This window comes from Moschus berezovskii, chromosome X, assembly GCF_049115385.1.
Source record: "Moschus berezovskii isolate FMDL1 chromosome X, NW_MosBer_1.0, whole genome shotgun sequence".
NCBI lineage: Eukaryota > Metazoa > Chordata > Mammalia > Artiodactyla > Moschidae > Moschus > Moschus berezovskii.
In genome coordinates this window covers 15248498-15270512 of record NC_142488.1, presented here as the reverse complement: position 1 = coordinate 15270512, position 22015 = coordinate 15248498, and the positions used below count along the sequence as shown (strand labels likewise).

The window sequence follows — 22015 nt, the reverse complement described above, 5'->3', positions numbered from 1 at the left end:
CTAAGTTGCTGATTGAATATGAGGTTCTGAATGCTGATACCATAGGTCTGACCTGGTAGTTCTGAACTCCTCTTTAGAGGAGCTGGAATGTGGACAGCTTGGTGGGGAGCACATCAGGTCTTTAAGAGAGGGAGTATAGGATTTTCCATTTCTGATAATGGCAACCTAGTTTGTTGCTGACCAACTCTCCAGAAATGAAAAACTAGAAAATCCCTTTGGAAACATCTGAGAAATACCAAGGGACCAGAAATACCAAGGGACCAGAGTCCTGGAGAGAAGGGAAGTGCAAAGAGATGAAGCTGTTATTCAGCATCATTTTTCAACTGACCCAATTTCAAACAGCAGCAGAGAAACTGAAAGCTAAGAAGAGCTTCTAGCAGTTTCAGGATGAAGGGGAATAATAAATGGAGTTCAGGGCCCACCAAGGAAGAGAAGCTGAGGTAAATACCCCAGGTTTATAGTTGAGATGTCCAAAGAGGTACACCCAAGTAGTAGGGGTGAATCAGAAATGAACCAATTCTCACAAGGATCGAAGCCCAACCTCCAATCTGTTCAATCCCTGATTGGGTCAGACACACCGCCACCTTCTACCTGCCCACAAGAAGCAAAAGCTCATCTTTTCTGGAAGATAATACCATCCAGAGCCCCAAATTATCTACAGTTCTTCATATACAAAATCAGGTAGTGACACAAAAATTGCCTCGTATACCAGAAGAGAAAACAAAATGGCCAAAAAACAAGAGGATATATAATAGAGACAGACTTATAGAGGTTCCACAAGTTAGAGTTACCAAAGAGGGATCTTACAATATATTGGGACGAATTCAAGAAATTATGTGATGAGATGGAACAAAATGGAAATTCTACAATTGCAAAATATAGTAACTGAAATTAAGAATTAAATGAAAGCTTCAGAAGCAGACTAGACACAGTTGAAGAGAGAATTTGTGAGCTGAAAATGGCCAGACTAAAGTACAGTGAGAAAAAAGGATGGAAAATACAGAAAAGGTAATAGAAATATATAGGTGAAATGGTGAAATGAAATTGTGTTTAAAATAGTTCCCAATCACAGATGACTGAGCCAAGTATAAAACTGTTTGCCTCAGTAAAACCAAAAACAACCAAAAGTAGAAAAAAAATCATGAAGAAGCTTTAAGTAAACCTGCAGTTATTCCATTTATATGTAGATAGCACACAGAAGGAGAGAAAAGAGAGAACATGGCAGAAACAATCTTTGAAGTTGTCATAGCTGAGAACTTTCCAAATGTGACTGAAATCATTAAGTCACAGATTTAAGAAAAAAGCTATGAATCTCAAGAAGGAAGACTACAAAGGAAACCATACCTAAGTGCATCATAGTAATGCTGTTGAAAACCAGAGATAAAGAGAAACATCTTAAAATGAGTCAGAGAGAAAAAAAATCAATAATTTTAAATTATTTTGAAAATGAATGAAACTGACATCTGAATTCATAGTGGAAGTCAGGACAATGAATGGCAACTTCTAAGTGGGAAAGTTAAGAATGGCCAGCCGAGAATTTTATGCCCAGTGACAATATCCTCTTCCAATTACATTAAATAAAGATATTTTTGGACAAATGAAACCATAAAATGTATCCCCATTAGACTTAAACTAAGTGAAATACTGAAGGATATTCTTTGGGCAGAAGTAAAATAATCTGAGATGATGTCACAGAGATGCAGTAAGGAATGGTGAATACAGGAATAAGTCTAAAGGTAAACATGTGAGCAAATATAAAAACAATTAGCATAATGTCTTGTGGGTTTTAAAATATGGAGAGAATTGAAATATAGAATAATAATACCCCCCCAAAAAAAAAGACAGGAGGGAATTAGAATGAAGTTAAAGTGTCCTATTACCCTTGTCTGGGAAGCAGGAAAGTTCTAATTTATAGTAAATTTAAATAATTCAAGGAAACATGTTGTAAACACAGGGTAACCCTTAAAAGAACACTGAATTTACAATTCGTGCCAGGGGTGAGGGGAAGGATAGAATAATTTATATGTTTAATTAATTTGAAAGAAGGAAAGAAGGGAGGGAAAAAGCATTATGAAACAGGTGAAACCAACAAAAACCAAATAATGAAATGGTAGATCTAAACCCAAACATATCAGCAACTCAATGTTATCAGAGTGTCTGACTTTATAGGGCAGAAATCTATAGCCAAGTTACAAATAGCAAAGACATTTCTGTTTAGTCACTCATGTTATGAATACCCGCAAAATACCAACATTGATGAAAGTAACTTCACATCCATAATGCGAAGACATCCATGGCAAATAGGTTAATAGACATCATCAAATAAATGAGTATTTAAGATTATGCAAGGCACAGAAAAACTTGAAAAGCTGTGAAATTTTACAGCCCTTATAGGAAAGAAACTTGACATTGGCTTTCTCTGATAATCTTAAACATTTGATAATAATCCTAAACACTTATATGACATTACTAGTAATGAGTTATGGACCTGAAGCTTTTCTAGCCTCTCATTAATAAGTCAATTTGAAGCAACCATGCTGGAACACTGAAGTATCTTTCTCATTTCTCTATAGAAAAACATATCACCCAACAGGCACATGAAAATATGCTCAACATTGCTAAGTATCAGGTAAATGCAAATCAAAACCACAATGAGATATCACCTCATGCCTGTCAGAGTGACTATCATCAAAAAGAACACAAATAACAAATGTTGGTGAGGATGTAGAGGAAAGGGAACCCTCGTACACTGTTGGTGGGAATGTAAATTGATGCAACCACTGTGAGAACAGTATGAAGGTTTCTCTAAAAGCTAAAAACAGAACTATCATAGGACCAAGCAATTCCACTCCTGGGTATATATCCTAACAAACAAACAAAAAAACTAATTTTAAAAGACACATGCATCCCAATGTTCATAGCAGTTTTATTTATAATTGCCAAGATATGGTAGTATCCCAAGTGTCCATCAACAGATGGAAGAATAAAGAAGATACGTTTGTTTTTTTTTAAATATATGCCCAGGAGTGGGATTGCAGGGTCATATGGTAGCTCTATTTTCAGTTTTTTAAAGAATCTTCATACTGTTCTCCATAGTGGCTAAACCAATTTACATTCCCGCCAATAGTGTAGGAGGGTTCCCTTCTCTTCACAACCTCTCCAGAATTTGTTGTTTGTGGATTTTTTGATGACAACCATTCTGACTGGTTTGAGGTGATAACGCATTGTAGTTTTGACTTGCATTTCTCTAATAACTAGCAATGGTGAACAACTTTTCATGTGCCTATTGGTCATCTTTAGTCTCCTTTGAAGAAGAGGTCTTCTGCCCATTTTTTGAGTGAGTTGTTTGTTCTGATGTTGTTAAGTGTAATAAGCTGTTTGTTTCCAAGGCAAACCATTCAATATCACAGTAATCCAAGTCTATGCCCCAACCAGTAACACTGAAGAAGCTGAAGTTGAATGGTTCTATGAAGACCTACAAGACCTTCTAGAACTAACACCCAAAAAATATGTCCTTTTCATTATAGGGGACTGGAATGCAAAAGTAGGAAGTCAAGAAACACCTGGAGTAACAGGCAAATTTGGCCTTTGAGTACAGAATGAAGCAGAACAAAGGCTAACAGTTTTGCCAAGAGAACACACTAGTCATAGCAAACACCCTCTTCCAACAACACAAGAGAAGACTCCATGCATGGACATTACCAGATGGTCAATACTGAAATAAGATTGATTACATTCTTTGCAGCCAAAGATGGAGAAGCTCTATACAGTTAGCAAAAACAAGACCGGGAACTGACTGTGGCTCAGACCATGAACTCCTTATTGCCAAATTCAGACTTAAATTGAAGAAAGTAGGGAAAACCACTAGACCATTCAGGTATGACCTAAATCAAATCTCTTACAATTATACAGTGGAAGTGAGAAATAGATTCAAGGGATTAGATCTGATAGAGTGCCTAAAGAACTATGGACGGAGGTTCGTGACATTGTACAGGAGGCAGGGATCAAGACCATCCCCAAGGAAAAGAAATGCAAAAAGGCAAAATGGTTGTCTCAGGAGGCCTTACAAATAGCTTTGAATAGAAGAGAAGTGAAAGGCAAAGGAGAAAAGGAAAGATATACCCATTTAAATGTGGAGTTCTAAAGAAAAGCAAGGAGAGATAATTTTATTTTTATTTTTACTTATATTTTGGCTGCGCCACAAGGCATGTGGGATCTTAGTTCCCTAACCAGGGATTGAACCTGTGCTCCCAGCAATGGAAGTGTGGATTCTTAACCACTGGACTGCCAGGGAAGTCCCACAAGGAGAGGTAAGAAAGACTTCCTCAGTGATAAATGCAAAGAAATAGAGGAAAACAATAGAGGAAAGACTAGAGATCTCTTCAAGAAAATTAGAGATACCAAGGGAACATTTCATGCAAAGATGGGCACAATAAAGGACAGAAATGGTATGGACCTAACAGAAGCAGAAGATATTAAGAAGAGGTGGCAAGAATACACAGAAGAACTATGCAAAGAAGATCTTCATGACCCAGATAATCACGATGGTATGATCGCTCACCTAGAGGGAGACATCCTGGAATGCAAATCAAGTGGGGGCTTTAGGAAGCATCACTACGAACAAAGCTAGTGGAAGTGATGCAATTCCAGTTGAGCTATTTCAAATCCTGAAAGATGATGCTGTGAAAGGCTACACTCAATATGCCAGCAAATTTGGAAAACTCAGCAGTGGCCAGAGGACTGGAAAAGGTCAATTTTCATTCTAGTCCCAACGACAGGCAATGCCAAAGAATGCTCAAACTACTGCACAATTGCACTCATCTCACACGCTAGTAAAGTCATGCTCAAAATTCTCCAAGCCGGACTTCAACAGTATGTGAACCGTGAACTTCCAGATGTTCAAGCTGGATTCAGAAAAGGCAGAGGAACCAGAGATAAAAATTTCCAACATCCGTTGGATCATCGAAAAAGCAAGAGAGTTCCAGAAAAGCATCTATTTCTGCTTTATTGACTATGCCAAAGACTTTGACTGTGTGGATCACAACAACCTGTGGAAAGTACTTAAAGAGATGGGAATATCAGACCACCTGACCTGCCTCTTGAGAAATCTGTATACAGGTCAGGAAGCAACAGTTAGAACTGAACATGGAACAACAGACTGGTTCCAAATCGGGAAAGGAGTATGTCAAGGCTATATATTGTCACCGTGCTTATTTAACTTATATGCAGAGTACATCATGAGAAATGCTGGGAAGAAGCACAAGCTGGAATCAAGATTTCCGGGAGAAATATCAATAACCTCAGATACTCAGTTGACACCACCCTTACGGCAGAAAGGAAAGAAGAACTAAAGAGCCTCTTGATGAAAGTGAAAGAGGAGAGTGAAAAAGTTGGCTTAAAGCTCAACATGCAGAAAACGAAGATCATGGCATCTGGTCCCATCACTTCACGGCAAATAGATGGGGAAACAGTGGAAACGATGACAGACTTTATTTTGGGGGGCTCCAAAATAACTGCAGATGGTGACTGCAGCCATGAAATTAAAAGACGCTTACTCCTTGGAAGAAAAGTTATGACCAACCTAGACAGCATATTAAAAAGCAGAGACATTACTTTGCCAACAAAGGTCCATCTAGTCAAAGCTATGGTTTTTCCAGTAGTCATGTATGGATGTGAGAGTTGGACAGTAATTGCTGAAGAATTGATGCTTTTGAACTGTGGTGTTGGAGAAGACTCTTGAGAGTCCCTTGGACAGCAAGGAGATCCAACCAGTGCATCCTAAAGGAAATCAGTCCTGAATATTCACTAGAAGGACTGATGCTGAAGCTGAAACTCCAATACTTTGGCCACCTAATGGGAAGAACGGATTCATTGGAAAAGACCCTGATGCTTGGTAAGACTGAAGGAGGGAGGAGAAGGGGACAACAGAGGATGAGATGGTTGGATGGCATCACTGACTCAATGAACATGAGTTTGAGTAAACTCCAGGAGTTGGTGATGGACAAGGAGGCCTGGCATGCTGCAGTACATGGGTTTGCACAGAGTCGGACATGAGTGAGTGACTGAACTGAACTGAAATTTTGGAGACTAATCCCTTATCTGTCACATCATTTGCAAATATTTTCTGCCTATCTGTGGGTTGTCTTTTCATTTTGTTTATTATTTCCTTTGCTGTGCAAAGCTTTTGAGATTAAGTAGATCTCATTTGTTTATTTTTGTTTTTATTTCCATTATTCTGGGAGATGGATGGAAAAATATGTTGGTGTGATTTATGTCATAGAGTGTTCTGACTATGTTTTCCTCTAGCAATTTTATAGTGTCTGGTCTCACATTTAGGTCTTAAACCACTTTGAGCTTATTTTTGTGTATGGAGTTAAGGAATGATTTAAATATGATTCAGAGAAAAACATGATCTGAAAGGATATATGCACCCCAATGTTCACTGCAGCACTGTTTACAATAGCCAAGACATGGAAGCAACCTAAATGTCCATCAATAGAGGAATGGATAAAGAAGATGTACATATATACAATGGAATATTACTCAGCCGTTAAAAGGAATGAAATAATGCCATCTGCAGCAACATGGCGGAGCCGGCAATGTCACCCCACTCCAGTACTCTTGCCTGGAAAATCCCATGGACAGAGAAGCCTGGTAGGCTGCAGTCCATGGGGTCGATAAGAGTTGGACATGACTTCACTTTCACTTTTCATTTTCACGCATTGGAAAAGAAAATGACAACCCACTCCAGTGTTCTTGCCTGGAGAATCCCAGGGACAGAGGAGCCTGGTGGGCTGCTGTCTATGGGGTCGCACAGAGTCAGACACGACTGACGCGACTTAGCAGCAGCAGCAATATGGATGGACCTAGAGAATGTCACACTTAATGAAGTAAGTCAGACAGAGAAGAAGAAATATCATATGACATTCTTTATATGTGGAATCTGAAAAGAAATTATATAAATGAAGTTACTTACAAAACAGAAAGACTCACAGACTTAGAAAATGAACTTACAGTTGCCAGGAGGAAGGGACAGTTAGGGACTTTGGGAAGGTCACATACACATTGCTATATTTAAAATGGGTAACCAACAAAGACCTATTGTACAACACAGGGAACTCTGCTCAATGTTATGTGCTAGCCTGGTTTGGAGAGCATTTGAGGGGGAATAGATACATGTAGCGGAGAAGGCAATGGCAAGCCACTCCAGTACTCTTGCCTAGAAAATCACATGGACAGAGGAGCCTGGTGGGCTGCAGTCCATGGGGTCACTACTAGTCGGACACGACTGAGCGACTTCACTTTCACACATTGGAGAAGGAAATGGCAACCCACTCCAGTGTTCTTGCCTGGAGAATCCCAGGGACGGCGGAGCCTGGTGGGCTGCCGTCTATGGGGTCGCACAGAGTCGGACACGACTGAAGTGACTTAGCAGCAGCAGCAGCAGCAGCAGATACATGTAGATATATGGCAGAGTCCCTTCACTGTTCACCTGAAACTACCACAACACTGTTAATCAGTTATACTCCAATACAAAATAAAAAGTTTAAGTTTTTGTTTTTAAATAAGATATGGTATATGTATATATAATAAAATACTACTTAGACATAAAAATGTGAAAATTTGCCATTTGCAGTAACATGGATAGTAGAACCTACCAGAATTCATTCATTCCTTTGTTCTTTCCTTCATGCGTCCATTTATTCATGTAGTCAGCAAACACTTATCAACCATCTACTACAGGCTAGAGACTGTCCCAGTGTCAGAGAATATACTAACGAATGCCATAGCCTCTCCCGCCCCCCCCCCTTTTTTTTTAGCTCATTGGAAGGACTGATGCTAAAGCTGAAACTCCAATACTTTGGCCACCTCATGCGACGAGTTGACTCACTGGAAAAGACTCTGATGCTGGGAAAGGTTGGGGGCGGGAGGAGAAGGGGACGACAGAGAATGAGATGGCTGGATGGCATCACCGACTCGATGGACATGAGTTTGAGTGAACTCCGGGAGTCAGTAATGGACAGGGAGGCCTGGCGTGCTGTGATTCATGGGGTCACAAAGAGTCGGACACGACTGAGTGACTGAACTGAACTGAACTGAACTAGCGATAGGAGACAGAGAGTAAGCAAGTAAACCAATAAATGAACAAAATAATTCTCAAAAAAAATAGTGGATGATATTTACCCAAGAAAAATGAAGATATACATCCATACAAAAACTGTAAGTGAATGTTTATGACAGCTTGATTTATAATCACCCAAAACTGAAAACAAATCTAATAGTCATTAACTGAAGAATGAATAAACAAACTGCAGTCTAGCCACACAATGGACTACTACTCAGCAACAGAAAGGAAGAGATTACTGATACATGCAACAACATTAATTGAAAGAAGCCAGACTCAAAAGCTTACACACTGTATGATGTCATTCATATAATATTTTGGAAAAGATCACTGGCTGCCAGGAGCTTTGTTTTCTTTCCTTTTTCTAGGAGCTTTATTTTCTGTAAGAACAACTTAGTGTGTAAGGGAGGTTATAAACTAGAGAAAGTTGGGATCTGGAAAAAAATCCCCTCCTGGGTGGAGGAAGAGAATAGACTACAAAGGGACATAAAAGAATTTGGGGCTGATGGAAATGTTCTATATCCTGATTGTGCTGTGCATGCGTGCTCAGTTGCTTCAGTCATGTTCGACTCTGCAACCCTCTGACTGTAGCCCGCCAGGCTCCTCTGTCCGTGGATTCTCCAGGCAAGAATACCAGAGTGGGTTGCCACGCCCTCCTCTAGGGGATCTTCCTGATCCAGGGATCAAACTTGCATCTCTTACATCTTCTGCATTGGCAGGCAAGTTCTTTACCACTAGCGCTACCTGGGAAGCAGGTGATCGTGCTGGTGGTGGTTTTATGACTGTGTAAGTTTGTCAAAATTCATAGAATGTACACTTAAAAATTTACTGTATATAAGTTACACCTCAATCAACCTGAAAGAAGAAACTGGATGATGGAATAAAGTGTTAGTCATTCCTTTAGACTCAGTGATCAATGAAGACCTCCTACAGAAGGTGACATTTAATATGTAAAATGAATCTGCAATCTCTTACTGGTTCCTAGGCAAATCACTTCACGTCACAGCAAATACCAGATATTAATCCAATACTTAATAATCAGAATTTCAAAGATGGCTGTAATAAACAAGATCCCCTGATCTACTACCGTTCCCTCGCTCAGTCGTGTCCGACTCTTTGCGACCCCGTGGACTGTAGCCTACCAGGCTTCTCCGTCCATGGGATTCTCCAGGCAAGAATACTGGAGTGGGTTACCGTTTCCTTCTCCAGGGGATCTTCCCGACCCAGGGATCGAACCCGGGTCTCCCGCATTGGAGGCAGACGCTTTCTGATCTACTACAGGGAAGTAAAAAAAGAGTGGAGAAAAATTTTTTCTTTTATTGTGCAAACCGTGTGTTTAATTAACAGAGAGAATTTATGCAAACCCCACACACCAGGAGGATTTACAAATGCAAAAATGCAAATTTAGTCTATTTTCAAAAGGCGGTATTGACAAGCACAGTTCAAAAAACCTCACCAGGGAGCCCTTTCAGTCTATACTCTGTTTCATGATTAAGTATGCGCTTTTTTTTTTTTTTTGCCTCCATGCATTTTAAGTTGCCAGAAATTATAATTAATCATATAAAGGTCTACGACTTTAAAAGACAATGTCTGAGAGACAAGGTCAGAGTTCTTTGCTGCCCTTATCTCCACAGCACTCCAACCCAAATAGTCTTGCTGGGAACCACCCCCCTCAACACACATACAACTCTTCCCTTGCAGCTGCCCTCTGAGCACTTCCACAGCCAGCAGCTGTGACAGATCCCTCACTGTGGGTAGACACGAGCTGAGCTTCCTTCAGGAGAGGCAGCATATGCTTCAGAAAAATCATACTCTATAGAAGTTTTGGACTGGTGACTTATGTAAACTCCTCCAACAGAGAGACTTTCTAGGAAAGATGCTTACAAGAGATTAAATTTTCCTCCCTTTTGAGAAATGGCCAATCCCCTGGGAACCAGTGGAGCTGGGCCTCTAGAACAGTAAAGGAGCTCTGTAATCACTGGGGTGATCCCCTCAGAAGAGGACCAACTTGGAATCACTCAGGACATCTTCCTTCAGAATAATAGGGTTTGAGATCAGTAACTCCCACTGTCCAGAGAAGGGAAATGGAATCAGACTTTGTTTTGATGGTTTTTTCAGTTTCCCTGAAGGCATTGGGACCTGGAATGTGGAAAGCAGGGTTCTAAGTGTGCTTCTAGTTTGAATTTGTTGTGACAAGGCCAAATTCCAGCACCTCTTTTGGTCTCTGTGTCAAACAAGGTAAGATATTGTGATTTATAAGAAATACATATTTGGTCATTCAGAAAACCAAAATATATTTCTCATATGCATTTGGTCTTCCTCTAGTCCCTGACTCACACTCCTAAAACCCTTGGAATTTCCTAAGCGTGTTGAGAGTGATAAAGGCATCTTTTGTTATGTTAATAAGATGACTTTTGGAAAGCAGCTAAGGATGGGGGCTGGTTTCCAAGTGATTCTAGGCCTGATTAGAAGGCTGGAACTTCCAGTCCCAGCTCCAGACCTCTGGAGAGAAGCTGTAAGTTGAATCAGCTGTCAATGGTCAATGGTTTAATCAGTCATGCCTGTGTAATGAAGCCTGCATAAAAATCCAGAAGGACAGTGCTCGCTTCAGCAGTATATATACTAAAATTGGAACAATACAGAGATTAGCATGGCTCCTGCCCAAGGATGATATGTGAATTCATGAAGTGTTCCATATTTTTTGATGCAACCACTATGGAGAACAGTATGGAGATTCCTTAAAAAACTAGAAATAAAAATACCATATGACCTAACAATCCCACTACTGGGCATATAGCCTAAGAAAACCAGAATTCAAAAAATGATACATGTATCCCCATGTTCATTGAAGCACTATTTACAATAGCTAGGACATGGAAACAACCTAGATGTCTGTAGACAGATGAATGGATAAATAAGTCTGGGTCATATATACAATAGAATATTAGTCATAAAAAGGAACGAATTTGAGTCAGTTCTAGTGAGGTGGATGAACCTAAAAAGCCTGATATACAGTGAAGTAAGTCAGAAAGAGAAAAACAAATATCGTATATTTGGAGATCAATCCTGGGTATTCATTGGAAGGACTGATGCTAAAGCTGAAACTGCAATACTTTGGCCACCTCAGGCGACGAGTTGACTCACTGGAAAAGACTCTGATGCTGGGAAAGGTTGGGGGCGGGAGGAGAAGGGGACGACAGAGAATGAGATGGCTGGATGGCATCACTGACTCTGTGGACATGAGTTTGAGTGAACTCCGGGAGTTGGTGATGGACAGGGAGGCCTGGCGTGCTGTGGTTCATGGGGTTGCGGAGAGTCGGACACGACTGAGCGACTGAACTGAACTGAACTGAACTGAACACATATATATGAAACCTAGAAAGATGGGACTGATGAACCTATTTGCAGGGCAGGAATAGAGATGCAGACATCGAGAACACACTTGTAGACACAGCGAGAGAAGGAGAGGGTGGGACAGATTGAGACAGCAGCTTTGAAACATATACATTACCATATGTAAAATGGACAGCTAATGGGAATTTGCTGCATGATGCAGGGAGCTCAATCTGATATCCTGACAACCTAGAGGTGTGGGATGGGGTGGGGCGTGGGGGGAGGTTCAAGAGGGAGAGGACACACGTATACTTACGGCTGATTCACGGTCTTGTAACCAACACACTGTTGTAAAGCAATTATCCTCCAATTAAAAATAAATACCTTTTTTAAAAAGGACAGGATTCAGAGAGTTCTTGGGTTAGAGAACACATGGAGATGCAGGGTTTGTGGTGCCTGGAGAGGGCATGGAAGGTCCCTTTCTTCATACCTTGCCCTCTGTATCTCTTTCACCTGGCTGTTCCTGAGGATAAAAGTATTATATCCCTTTACAATAAACTGGTGATTTAATAAATAACGTGTTTTTCCAAGTTCTGTGAGTCATTCTAGCCAACTAATGGAACCTGAGGACAGGGGGTCATGGGGACCTCTGATTTTTAGCCAGTTGGTCAGAAGTACAGGTTTGTGACTGGCATCTAAAATGGGAGTGGCAGGTGGTACAGTCCTGTAGGACTGAACCTTCAATGTGTGGAATCCAATGCTGTCTCTGGTTTGATTGTGTCAGAATTGAGTTGAATTCTCAGACACCTAGCTGGTGTTCTGAGAATTGCTTGTTGGATGTGTGGAAATTCCCCCAGTGTTGGAAATTGAGCCTCAGAACACCATTTATAAGGGTATGAACTTGTAGCTGCTGCACTTTATTGTCATGTCGCTGCTCAAACATCAACCAAGCTATAGGTACTGCCCTCTTATTAGATGGAAGGTGGGCCTTGGCGTTGTAGCGGGTAGAGACCCCATGGAACTTCCCATAGGACGAAGGAAGTAAAAAATACATCGAGTAACATGGAAACTTACATTACCATATGTAAAATAGATGGACTACAGGAATCGGCTGTATGACTCAAGAAACTCAAACAGGGGCTCTGTATCAGCCTAGAGGGGTGGGATGGGGAGGGAGATGGGAGGGAGGTTCAAAACGGAGGGGATATATGTATACCTATGGCTGGTTCATGTTGAGGTTTGACAGAAAACCACAAAATTCTATAAAGCAATTACCCTTCAATAAAAAAAAAAAAAAGACCCAGTAATACAAGGTAGGATAAATTCAATATTTAATGAACAGTACAGGCGAAAGCCTCTTAGGAAGGGGGAAAAAATCAATGAAAGCAAAAGGGGAATGCTTCATAAAGAGAAAGGCTTGAATTGTGCCTTGAAAGACTGGTAGCATTTGGCTAGATGGAGAGAAAAGCCTAGTCATCAGGGAGCGGGAAGTGAAGTCAAAGAGCAGAGAAGTCAGGTGGCAGGTGTAGGAGGCGATAAGAGTGTAGCTAGAGCAGTGTTTGTTCTGGTGAGTTTTGAGATAAGGTGAAAAGATAGGCTGGTAGATGGAAGAGGGCCTGGCAAAAGAGAATGGAAGGATCAGACAGAAGTTCACAGCACATACCTGGGAAGTGAATCCCATAGGTATTCTTCAGAAAGTCTCAAAACCTCATCAGTGGGATGCCAGAATTCCCCAAGCCTGTGACTGGTGATTGTATTGGGTTGCCTGTATTCTTTCCTCTTCATCTTTGAGTATCTTCCAATAGAAGATATTTTATAGACAGGAAGAGCCCATGCAGCTTGGAGGCATTTGATATTTGCCTGTGGAATTCCTGATACCCTCAATGAATGAGAGCAGCTAACATGAATCCTGGGAAAGAGATCTGGATGCCAAGGCACACAGCGAATGCTCTTCTGTGTTTTTGTCCAACAGAACTTTCTCCAATGATTAAAATGTTTTGTATCTGTGCTGTCCAGTAGAATCACATGTGGCACTGAGCACTTGACATGTGGCTGGTTTGACTAGGGATTGAATTTTTAGTTTTATTTAAATCAAATCTTGAGAGTTCCCTGATGGCCTTGTGGCACAGCTAAAATAATAATAATAATAATAAATTAAATCTAAATAACCACATGTGGTTGGTGGCTCCCACGGTGGCTATGCAGCTCTAGATGTCAGGAAAGGCTGAAAACTACATTATCTATATTATCTCATAAATTCCTTGCAATGATTTAAAAGAATCTGCACTTCAAAAAGCTTGCACTTACATATTCCAAATCACAAGGGTGGGAAAAACAGAAAAGGTCTTTTCCATGGAATCAAAGAAGGGTCACATTACGGTAGAGCACATCAGTTCTTGAGATTTATTCTGTCAGCTCCATTCTAGTGGAAATAAAACTGAGTAGCAATACTGAAGCAGAAACAATGTAACTTGGGCATATAATATAAAAGCAACTAACTTTAAATTCAGCTTTATTCTTTGCACTTATGCTAGAAAAGAAAACACAAACTCTCCTTACCCTTTTCCTGTTAGGTTTAAAAATCCATTTGCATAATACTGAGGCACCTAGTATAGAGATGGACATCTTGTAGGAAAGATCAGTATGTAAAAATATATCCATCCATCCCAACCATTCACCTATCTCTCCAATCATCTGTCTATCCATCTGCCTATCCACTCATCTGTCCATCCACCTGTCTTTCCATCCATCTACCCATCTACCCACTGTATCCCTTTGTGATTTCCTAACTCACAAAGAATAGTTTTTCTTTCATTTGCCCAAATAATCAGAGCTTAAGAGAGGAATAGAGAAGAAATAGGTGATGGAGTGACATGTTTTTAAGAGTATGCTTTCAGATGATTAATCATACTTAACACTCTTAATAGTATGTTGTTTACAAAGTCAAAGTAATGAATATACGAGAGACTAAAAAATGACAAATGACTAATGCTTCAAAACAGTAAGATGAAAGGCATGACGAGATAATTCATGTCTCAGATAATAAGCCTCGTGTTTAGAAGAGGGTCAAAAATCTGGGCTAGAATGGTCCAACTGAGGGCTTTAAGATGGAGGCTTGAGTCAGAATCCGAGTGATGGGCAAGATGACAGATAAAAATCATGATTAAAATTTGGAAGGACCTTAGAAATAATCTAGCTCAAGCCTATTATACTAGAGATGATTCAACTAAGGTCAAAGAGTTAAGGGACTTGGTCCAATTCCTTTACATGAGTAGTCATGGCAGGAAACGAAAACGTAGGGCTCTTGATGCCCATTCCACTTTCATGAATCATATGAGATGGGGAGAAGGGTCTTCTAATTAGGAAAGGAGAGAGCATTCTGGAGAACGGGAGTGACACAGCATGAGCAAGAAAGCAGAGCCAGGAACTTGTCGGTGTAACGACCATGTATGACGATGTCAATGTATGCGAGGAGGGGAAGACAGCATGGTGGGGGAGCAGGACCAATAGGGAAGGGGCTTGAATGTAAATCTGCAGTTGGTCAGTGGTGTGAAACGTAGAATGCTGGGACTGCCTTGAAGTCTCCCTTTCGTGCCCCAGTATAAACATTTCTAGAAAAAAGGCTTTGCTTTTCATATAAACAAAGACAAATTCACCTGGGGAAGGAAAGCTGAAGGGAGGCTGGGATGAGTACTTGCATATCTGGTCAGCCCACAGGGGGCTGATAAGCATCCATCCTGAGTCAGGAGATTTACAACAGAAACTAAGAATCTGCATATTTTTAAGCTCCCCAGTGACTGCAACGATTACCCAGTTTAGAGGGTCTTCTGGTTTACCCTTTCACCAAACCATCAAATATAGACTACCACTTTGGAAAATTCTTTGACAATATTTACGAAATACCTGCCCCCTAGAGATACCAAGGGAACATTTCATGCAAAGATGGGCTCGATAAAGGACAGAAATGGTATGGACCTAACAGAAGCAGAAGATATTAAGAAGAGGTGGCAAGAATACACAGAAGAACTGTACAAAAAAGATCTTCACGACCAAGATAGGCACGATAACGTGATCACTGACCTAGAGCCAGACATCTTGGAATGTGAAGTCAAGTGGGCCTTAGAAAGCATCACTACGAACAAAGCTAGTGGAGGTGATGGAATTCCAGTTGAGCTATTTCAAATCTTGAAAGATGATGCTGTGAAAGTGCTGCACTCAATATGCCAGCAAATTTGGAAAACTCAGCAGTGGCCACAGGACTGGGAAAGGTCAGTCTTCATTCCAATCCCAAAGAAAGGCAACGCCAAAGAATGCTCAAACTACCACACAATTGCACTCATCTCACACGCTAGTAAAGTCATGCTCAAAATTCTCCAAGCCAGGCTTCAGCAATATGTGAACCGTGAAATTCCAGATGTTCAAGCAGGTTTTAGAAAAGGCAGAGGCACCAGAGATCAAATTGCCAACATCCGCTGGATCATGGAGAAAGCAAGAGAGTTACAGAAAAACATCTATTTCTGCTTTATTGACTATGCCAAAGCCTTTGACTGTGTGGATCACAATAAACTGTGGAAAATTCTGAAAGAGATGGGAATACCAGACCACCTGACCTGCCTCTTGAGAAACCTGTATGCAAGTCAGGAAGCAACAGTTAGAACTGGACATGGAACAACAGACTGGTTCCAAATAGGAAAAGGAGTACGTCAAGGCTGTATATTGTCACCCTGCTTATTCAACTTATATGCAGAGTACATCATGAGGAATGCTGGGCTGGGAGAAGCACAAGATGGAATCAAGATTGCTGGGAGAAATATCAATAACCTCAGATATGCAGATGACACCACCCTTATGGCAGAAAGTGAAGAGGAACTAAAAAAACCTCTTGATGAAAGTGAAAGAGGAGAGTGAAAAGGTTGGCTTGAAGCTCAACATTCAGAAAACAAAGATCATGGCATCCGGTCCCATCACTTCATGGGAAATAGATGGGGAAACAGTGGAAACAGGGTCAGACTTTATTTTTTGGGCTCCAAAATCACTGCGGATGCTGATTTCAGCCATGAAATTAAAAGACGCTTACTCCTTGGAAGGAAAGTTAAGATCAACCTAGATAGCATATTAAAAAGCAGAGACATTACTTTGCCAACCAAGGTCCGTCTAGTCAAGGCTATGGTTTTTCCCGTGGTCATGTACGGATGTGAGAGTTGGACTGTGAAGAAAGCTGATCGCCGAAGAATTGATGCTTTTGAACTGTGGTGCTGGAGAAGACTCTTGAGAGTCCCTTGGACCGCAAGGAGATCCAACCAGTCCATTCTAAAGGATATCAATCCTGGGTGTTCATTGGAAGGACTGATGCTAAAGCTGAAACTCCAATACTTTGGCCACCTCATGCGACGAGTTAACTCACTGGAAAAGACTCTGATGCTGGGAGCGATTGGGGGCAGGAGGAGAAGGGGACGACAGAGAATGAGATGGCTGGATGGCATCACCGACTCTGTGGACATGAGTTTGAGTGAACTCCAGGAGTTGGTAATGGACAGGGAGGCCTGGTGTGCTGTGATTCATGGGGTCGCAAAGAGTCAGACACGACTGAGCGACGGAAGTGAACTGAAAGAACTGGCAAAAATAATACATGGTAATTGAACTCAGAATAATGATTGCCTCTCTTCGAGGGTGAGGATTAACTGTAAAAGGACATAAAAGAAACTCCTAGGGTGCTGGAATTGTTCTATATCTTTATCTGGGTGGTAGTTATATATATTCATACAATGGAACACTACACAACAATTGAAAAGAATAAACCATTGCTATCTGCACCAACGTGGATGACTATTCCTGACATAATGATAAGCATTAAGAAGTGTGATTCTATTTACATAAGATTAAAGAAATGGCAAAAATAATACATGGTAATTGAACTCAGAATAATGATTGCCTCTCTTCGAGGGTGAGGATTAACTGTAAAGGGACATAAAAGAAACTCCTTGGGCGCTGGAATTGTTCTATATCTCTATCTGGGTGGTAGTTATATTGTTATATAGAATATGTGAAAAATACTGAGCTGTATACTTGTTCAGTTTACTGTATAGATTAATCTTGTGATAAGAAAAAATACAGGTATTATGTGTGTGTGTATGTATATTTCCTTGCCAACCTTACGAGGTTGTTATAAAACTCCAGTAGTTTTTCTTTTTTCTTTTTTTATTGGAGTATAATTACTTTACAATGCTGTATTAGTTTCTGCTCTACAATGAAGTGAATCAGCTATATGTATGCATATATTCCCTCCTTCTTGGACCTCCCTCCTTCCCCACCCTTCCAGGTGATCACAGGGTACTGAGCTGAGCTTCCTCTGCTTTATGGCAGGGTCCCACTACCTATCTGTTATACACATGGTGCATATATGTCACTCCTAATCTCCCAATTCACCCCACCGGCCCCTTTCCCACCCTGTGTCCACATGTCCATTCTCTATGTCTCTGTCTCTACTCCTGCCCTGGAGATAGGCTCATCTGTACCATTTTTCTAGATTCCACATATATGTTTCAAAGATGAGATACATAGATTAGCACAGTCATGCATTTTAACCAGCTCAATACTGATTTCTTGTTGAAGTTGGTTACAAGCACTATTTGTGATACAGGTAATCTCTCAGTTTTTTTAAGCCTTAGCAAAACACAAAAAGTTAGTTAGATGTAAGCTTACAAGTAATTTCTGAATTTGGAAAAGACATGCAGTAACTGTAAACTTAATGGTGCAGCCCAGCTTTTGAGAGAGCCTTTCTGCTGATGGTGAATTTGGTCTGCTTTGTAACCCTGGAGAAGAGTTCCCTGAAGCTGTATCTTTTGTTGCACGCCCTCACTTTCTTCTCCCCCCATTCCTGATTCCACCCCAGGAAGACAGGAAACACTATCTGTAGCACTGCATTCACCAACCCAGAAACCAAAATCTCATCTCACTTCCCATCAGGAAAATGATCGTCATCCTGAGGTACCCTTGGCCACTGGTAACAAGCCACCGACCTGCTGCCACTCCACAGTTTGCCTGCCCTGGCCCAACAGTGAGACTGCCTGTGGTCATGAGGCCCTGGTGGGCACATGTTCAGGGCTACAGTAAGCTGAGGATGAGTGGTGGGAAGTGAAAAATCCTGTCCAATGGGTGCCATGTGTAAACCTCATTCCTGGGCTATTATTTTTCAGTCTGTGTAAAAGTAATGTGTACTGAGCAGTGTACTTCAGGCAGATAAGTATAAACACATGTCTACAAATACTGATAACACTATCTTTATTTGTCCATTACTTCACAAAGCCACATCACCTGGGGACTGTTTGTTCCTCTACAAACTGAGAATCCAGCACTATATGTATTAAAATTTGGGACATTTTCTTCAGGGTATACATTTTCAAGAGCTGCTTCTATGCCTTTCTCAGTATACTCTTACATCCCTATGTATCTTTAACACCACAACATACAGTAAACTTTGAAATAAAAATTGATTATTTCTGGTTCCTTGCACCAGTTTTTCTTAATTTGACCATATGGTCAACTAAGTGTCTGGAGCCTATCCATTACTGTGTCCAAGTTCTAGAGCCCAGAAGTACATTAGACATGTTCAGCAATTTATCTGAACCTGTAGATATTTCCTGACTGGTTAGTTCAAGCAAGGGTTTTTTATGTGACAGACATCTGATAAATGTTTAAAGAATGAATATGAATGTTTAAGAATGGATAAATGTGAATTTTTAAGCACTATGTTCACACAAAAAATGCAGTTCACAAGCATGTATATTTCCCAGAATAAAACATTGTACTGGATTCCCTACCTACTCCCCGCCGCCGAAAAAAGCCCTAAAGGGATTACATATGTAAGTACATCAATAAACATACTAAAATCTGAAATCAACCTTGAATGGAGCTTTCTCATGAGGAAAAAAAAACAAATTCCTAATAATGCTTGATTTCACTTAAGATATATTTAGGAAAACCAGCACACAAACTGTTCAGTTCCAGAGAACCAAATACAACATCAGCTGTGAGAAACATTAAACTGTCTGAAGAGAATGGATTTCAAGGAAATGCAGCTTATTTTCTCCTCTTGGTTATTTCTGAAAGAATATTTAATGAAGAAATGCAGTGGGACTTTTCTGTTCTTTGAAGACTTCGCTTCCAAGAAACATTTGCCTGGGGTTTAAACTCTATTAGGTGTGATTGTTTTTTTTTTTTTTTTTTTCTTCTCACCAGTGAATTAATTTTGCAGGGAACAAGAAGTTAGGAAGAGGCAAGGCTAAATCAATTGTCTCCAGAAAATGCACCTCAATCTTATTCTCAGAGATTTTTTTCCCCCGCCATGCACTGACTTTTCTTTCTTAAACCAATATATCAAACTCAAGAAGTAATCCCTAGCATAGAAACATACCCGGAAGGGAACTGGAGTTTGAGAAGAACTTCCCTGTGCACAAACAGCCCCATCTCTCCCAATGTGGTAGCTCACCTGCTGAGGCATATACCACTCTCGGAGAGAATGTCGCTGTCCTCCAGGACTTACCTGTCTGCCGAGAGAGCAGTGAGTGTGAAGACAGACACCCCTACTGAAGTAAGCTGGATAAAGGGGATCAGTTTGCAGCCAATCCTGCCAAACAGCCATTTGTCAGCCAGGTACCTGCTGGCATCCACGGGCGCACAGGTAACCAGGAGGAGCAGGTCTCCCAAAGCCAGGCTGGAGATGAACAGGTTCGGCACGTTTCGCATGGATTTCACAGTACAGAAGATCTTGATCAGGGTGATGTTACCAACGAGGCCTATCAGAATGATGACTCCATAAATTGCAGGGATGACATAGAGGATCCCGGGGTGAAACCAGTCGTCATTCATGGGGAGCTCCACACTATGATTAGAAATGTTGCAGTGCACGAAATGGTCCACTTCCAAGTTCAGAAGCAAACAGTCATTCAGAGCCATCCTCTGGATTCCTTCCCACCTAAAAAAGTGCCCTGAGATGCTGTTTCTTAACTTTTGACTTTGCAATTGGGTAAAGATGAGGACAGAATCTATGCTGGGCTCTTTATCTTCTTGAATAAAAATATAGATACTGTGGCATTCAAAATTATCTGGCACTATTTTGATGCTGGTGCTGCTCTGCTCTTTACATGACCAGTGTAATACATCTCTAAATTGAGTAAGTTAACAACAAAACAAACACAAAAACTCAGCCCCCCAAAGGCTTAGAATCAGACCCACTCTGTACCAACACCTTTAACCTTCTGTCTAGTCCGAGTCTCCCTGGCTGCAGTTTACTAAGAACTTTGGGCCTGCTATTTTCACACGGCATTTGCTGTCTTTCCTGATATTTAGAACCTGAAGGTTTAAAGTGGGTAGAAAAAAACTGCACTGAGAAAGCCTCAAATGCTATAGGCGGGAATGCTTTATACGTCACCAACTTCACCAGCAAACGGCAGCTCTGCTGAGTAGACGCTCTGAAGAGGAACCAGGGCTACTTACAGACAGACAATGCCAGCCCCCTGCTGGACACTTCAATCACTGCCCGGCTGCCTGCTCTGCCCAGATGAGACTCACAGAGCAGTCTGCTGGTCCTAATCGACAACTTTAGCAGGGAAATTTGGGCTTCTCTTTTCAGACGCAGCACCTCTGGTAGATATTTCCTAAGTGTTGCCTGCGGCACTCTGCAAGGCACTGGAAATCCTTCTGATACTAGAAAGATTTTCCATATCCAGATTCACAACCCATTCTCTCATCTTTTCCAATACATTAGAATATAACATGTTAGTTCAGTTCAGTTCAGTTCAGTTCAGTCGCTAAGTCGTGTCCGACTCTTTGCGACCCCATGAATCACAGCACGCCAGGCCTCCCTGTCCATCACCAACTCCCAGAGTCCACTCAAACTCATGTCCATCGAGTCGGTGATGCCATGTTAAGGTTGCTATAAAATGAGGTCTGTCCCTGAGTCAAACTGCACACAGATGCTCAGGGTGTCCACATGTGAGGGGTCCCAACACAGCCTTCCTGCTGCCTATTTGAACGGGGATCGTTTCTGAGAGCAAACGCATAGGACTCCTGCCTTAAACCTTCAGCACCTGACATCTGGGAAAAGTAGAAAGCAGGACACCCACATGCTCGAAAACTGTAGATCAGCCAGGCCATTCCTGTTCCCTTTACCAGAGAGAAAAAAAATCAAAAGCCAGCTGTTTTTTAACTCTCACAGATAAGCAGTCTTTTCCAGAAGAATGGATATTTTCTCATTGGATCTAAAAAATACATGAATTGGCATTCTGATGCAGCTATTTGCAATTTTTAATTAATGCTTCCTGCATTTTATAGCAAATTTCCTCATAAGCTCTGAGTGGGAAATGAACTGTGAAGGAGTTGCAGATAACATACTGAGGATTTGGGGAGTGGAAAGAATAACTTAGAGTTAACATGTGCCAGGAAAGGCTTTATTGAGGAGGTACTATTAGATGTCAACTTTGATCTTTAGCAACAATGTATAAATACATTACAAGGGTGAATCTTTAAGACTTATGTGCAGCCAGCTCTTCCAGATAC

At 41.0% G+C, this 22015-nt stretch overlaps 1 protein-coding gene and 1 non-coding gene across 2 annotated transcripts in view; one reads left to right on the top strand and one right to left on the bottom strand.

The window, feature by feature from the left end:
* Nucleotides 1-20775, bottom strand: part of GRPR (gastrin releasing peptide receptor) — a 40557-nt gene extending 19782 nt beyond the window's left edge. Inside the window, exon 1 of the mRNA XM_055393504.2 lies at nt 20001-20775. Within this exon, the coding sequence (XP_055249479.1) occupies nt 20001-20413 (413 nt within the window). The 5' untranslated portion in view covers nt 20414-20775. The remainder of the gene's footprint in view (nt 1-20000) is intronic.
* LOC129535287 (U6 spliceosomal RNA) lies at nt 10724-10827 on the top strand. The gene has a single exon (XR_008681564.1). It is a non-coding gene; the product is annotated as a U6 spliceosomal RNA (small nuclear RNA).
* Nucleotides 20776-22015: the final 1240 nt, after the last annotated feature.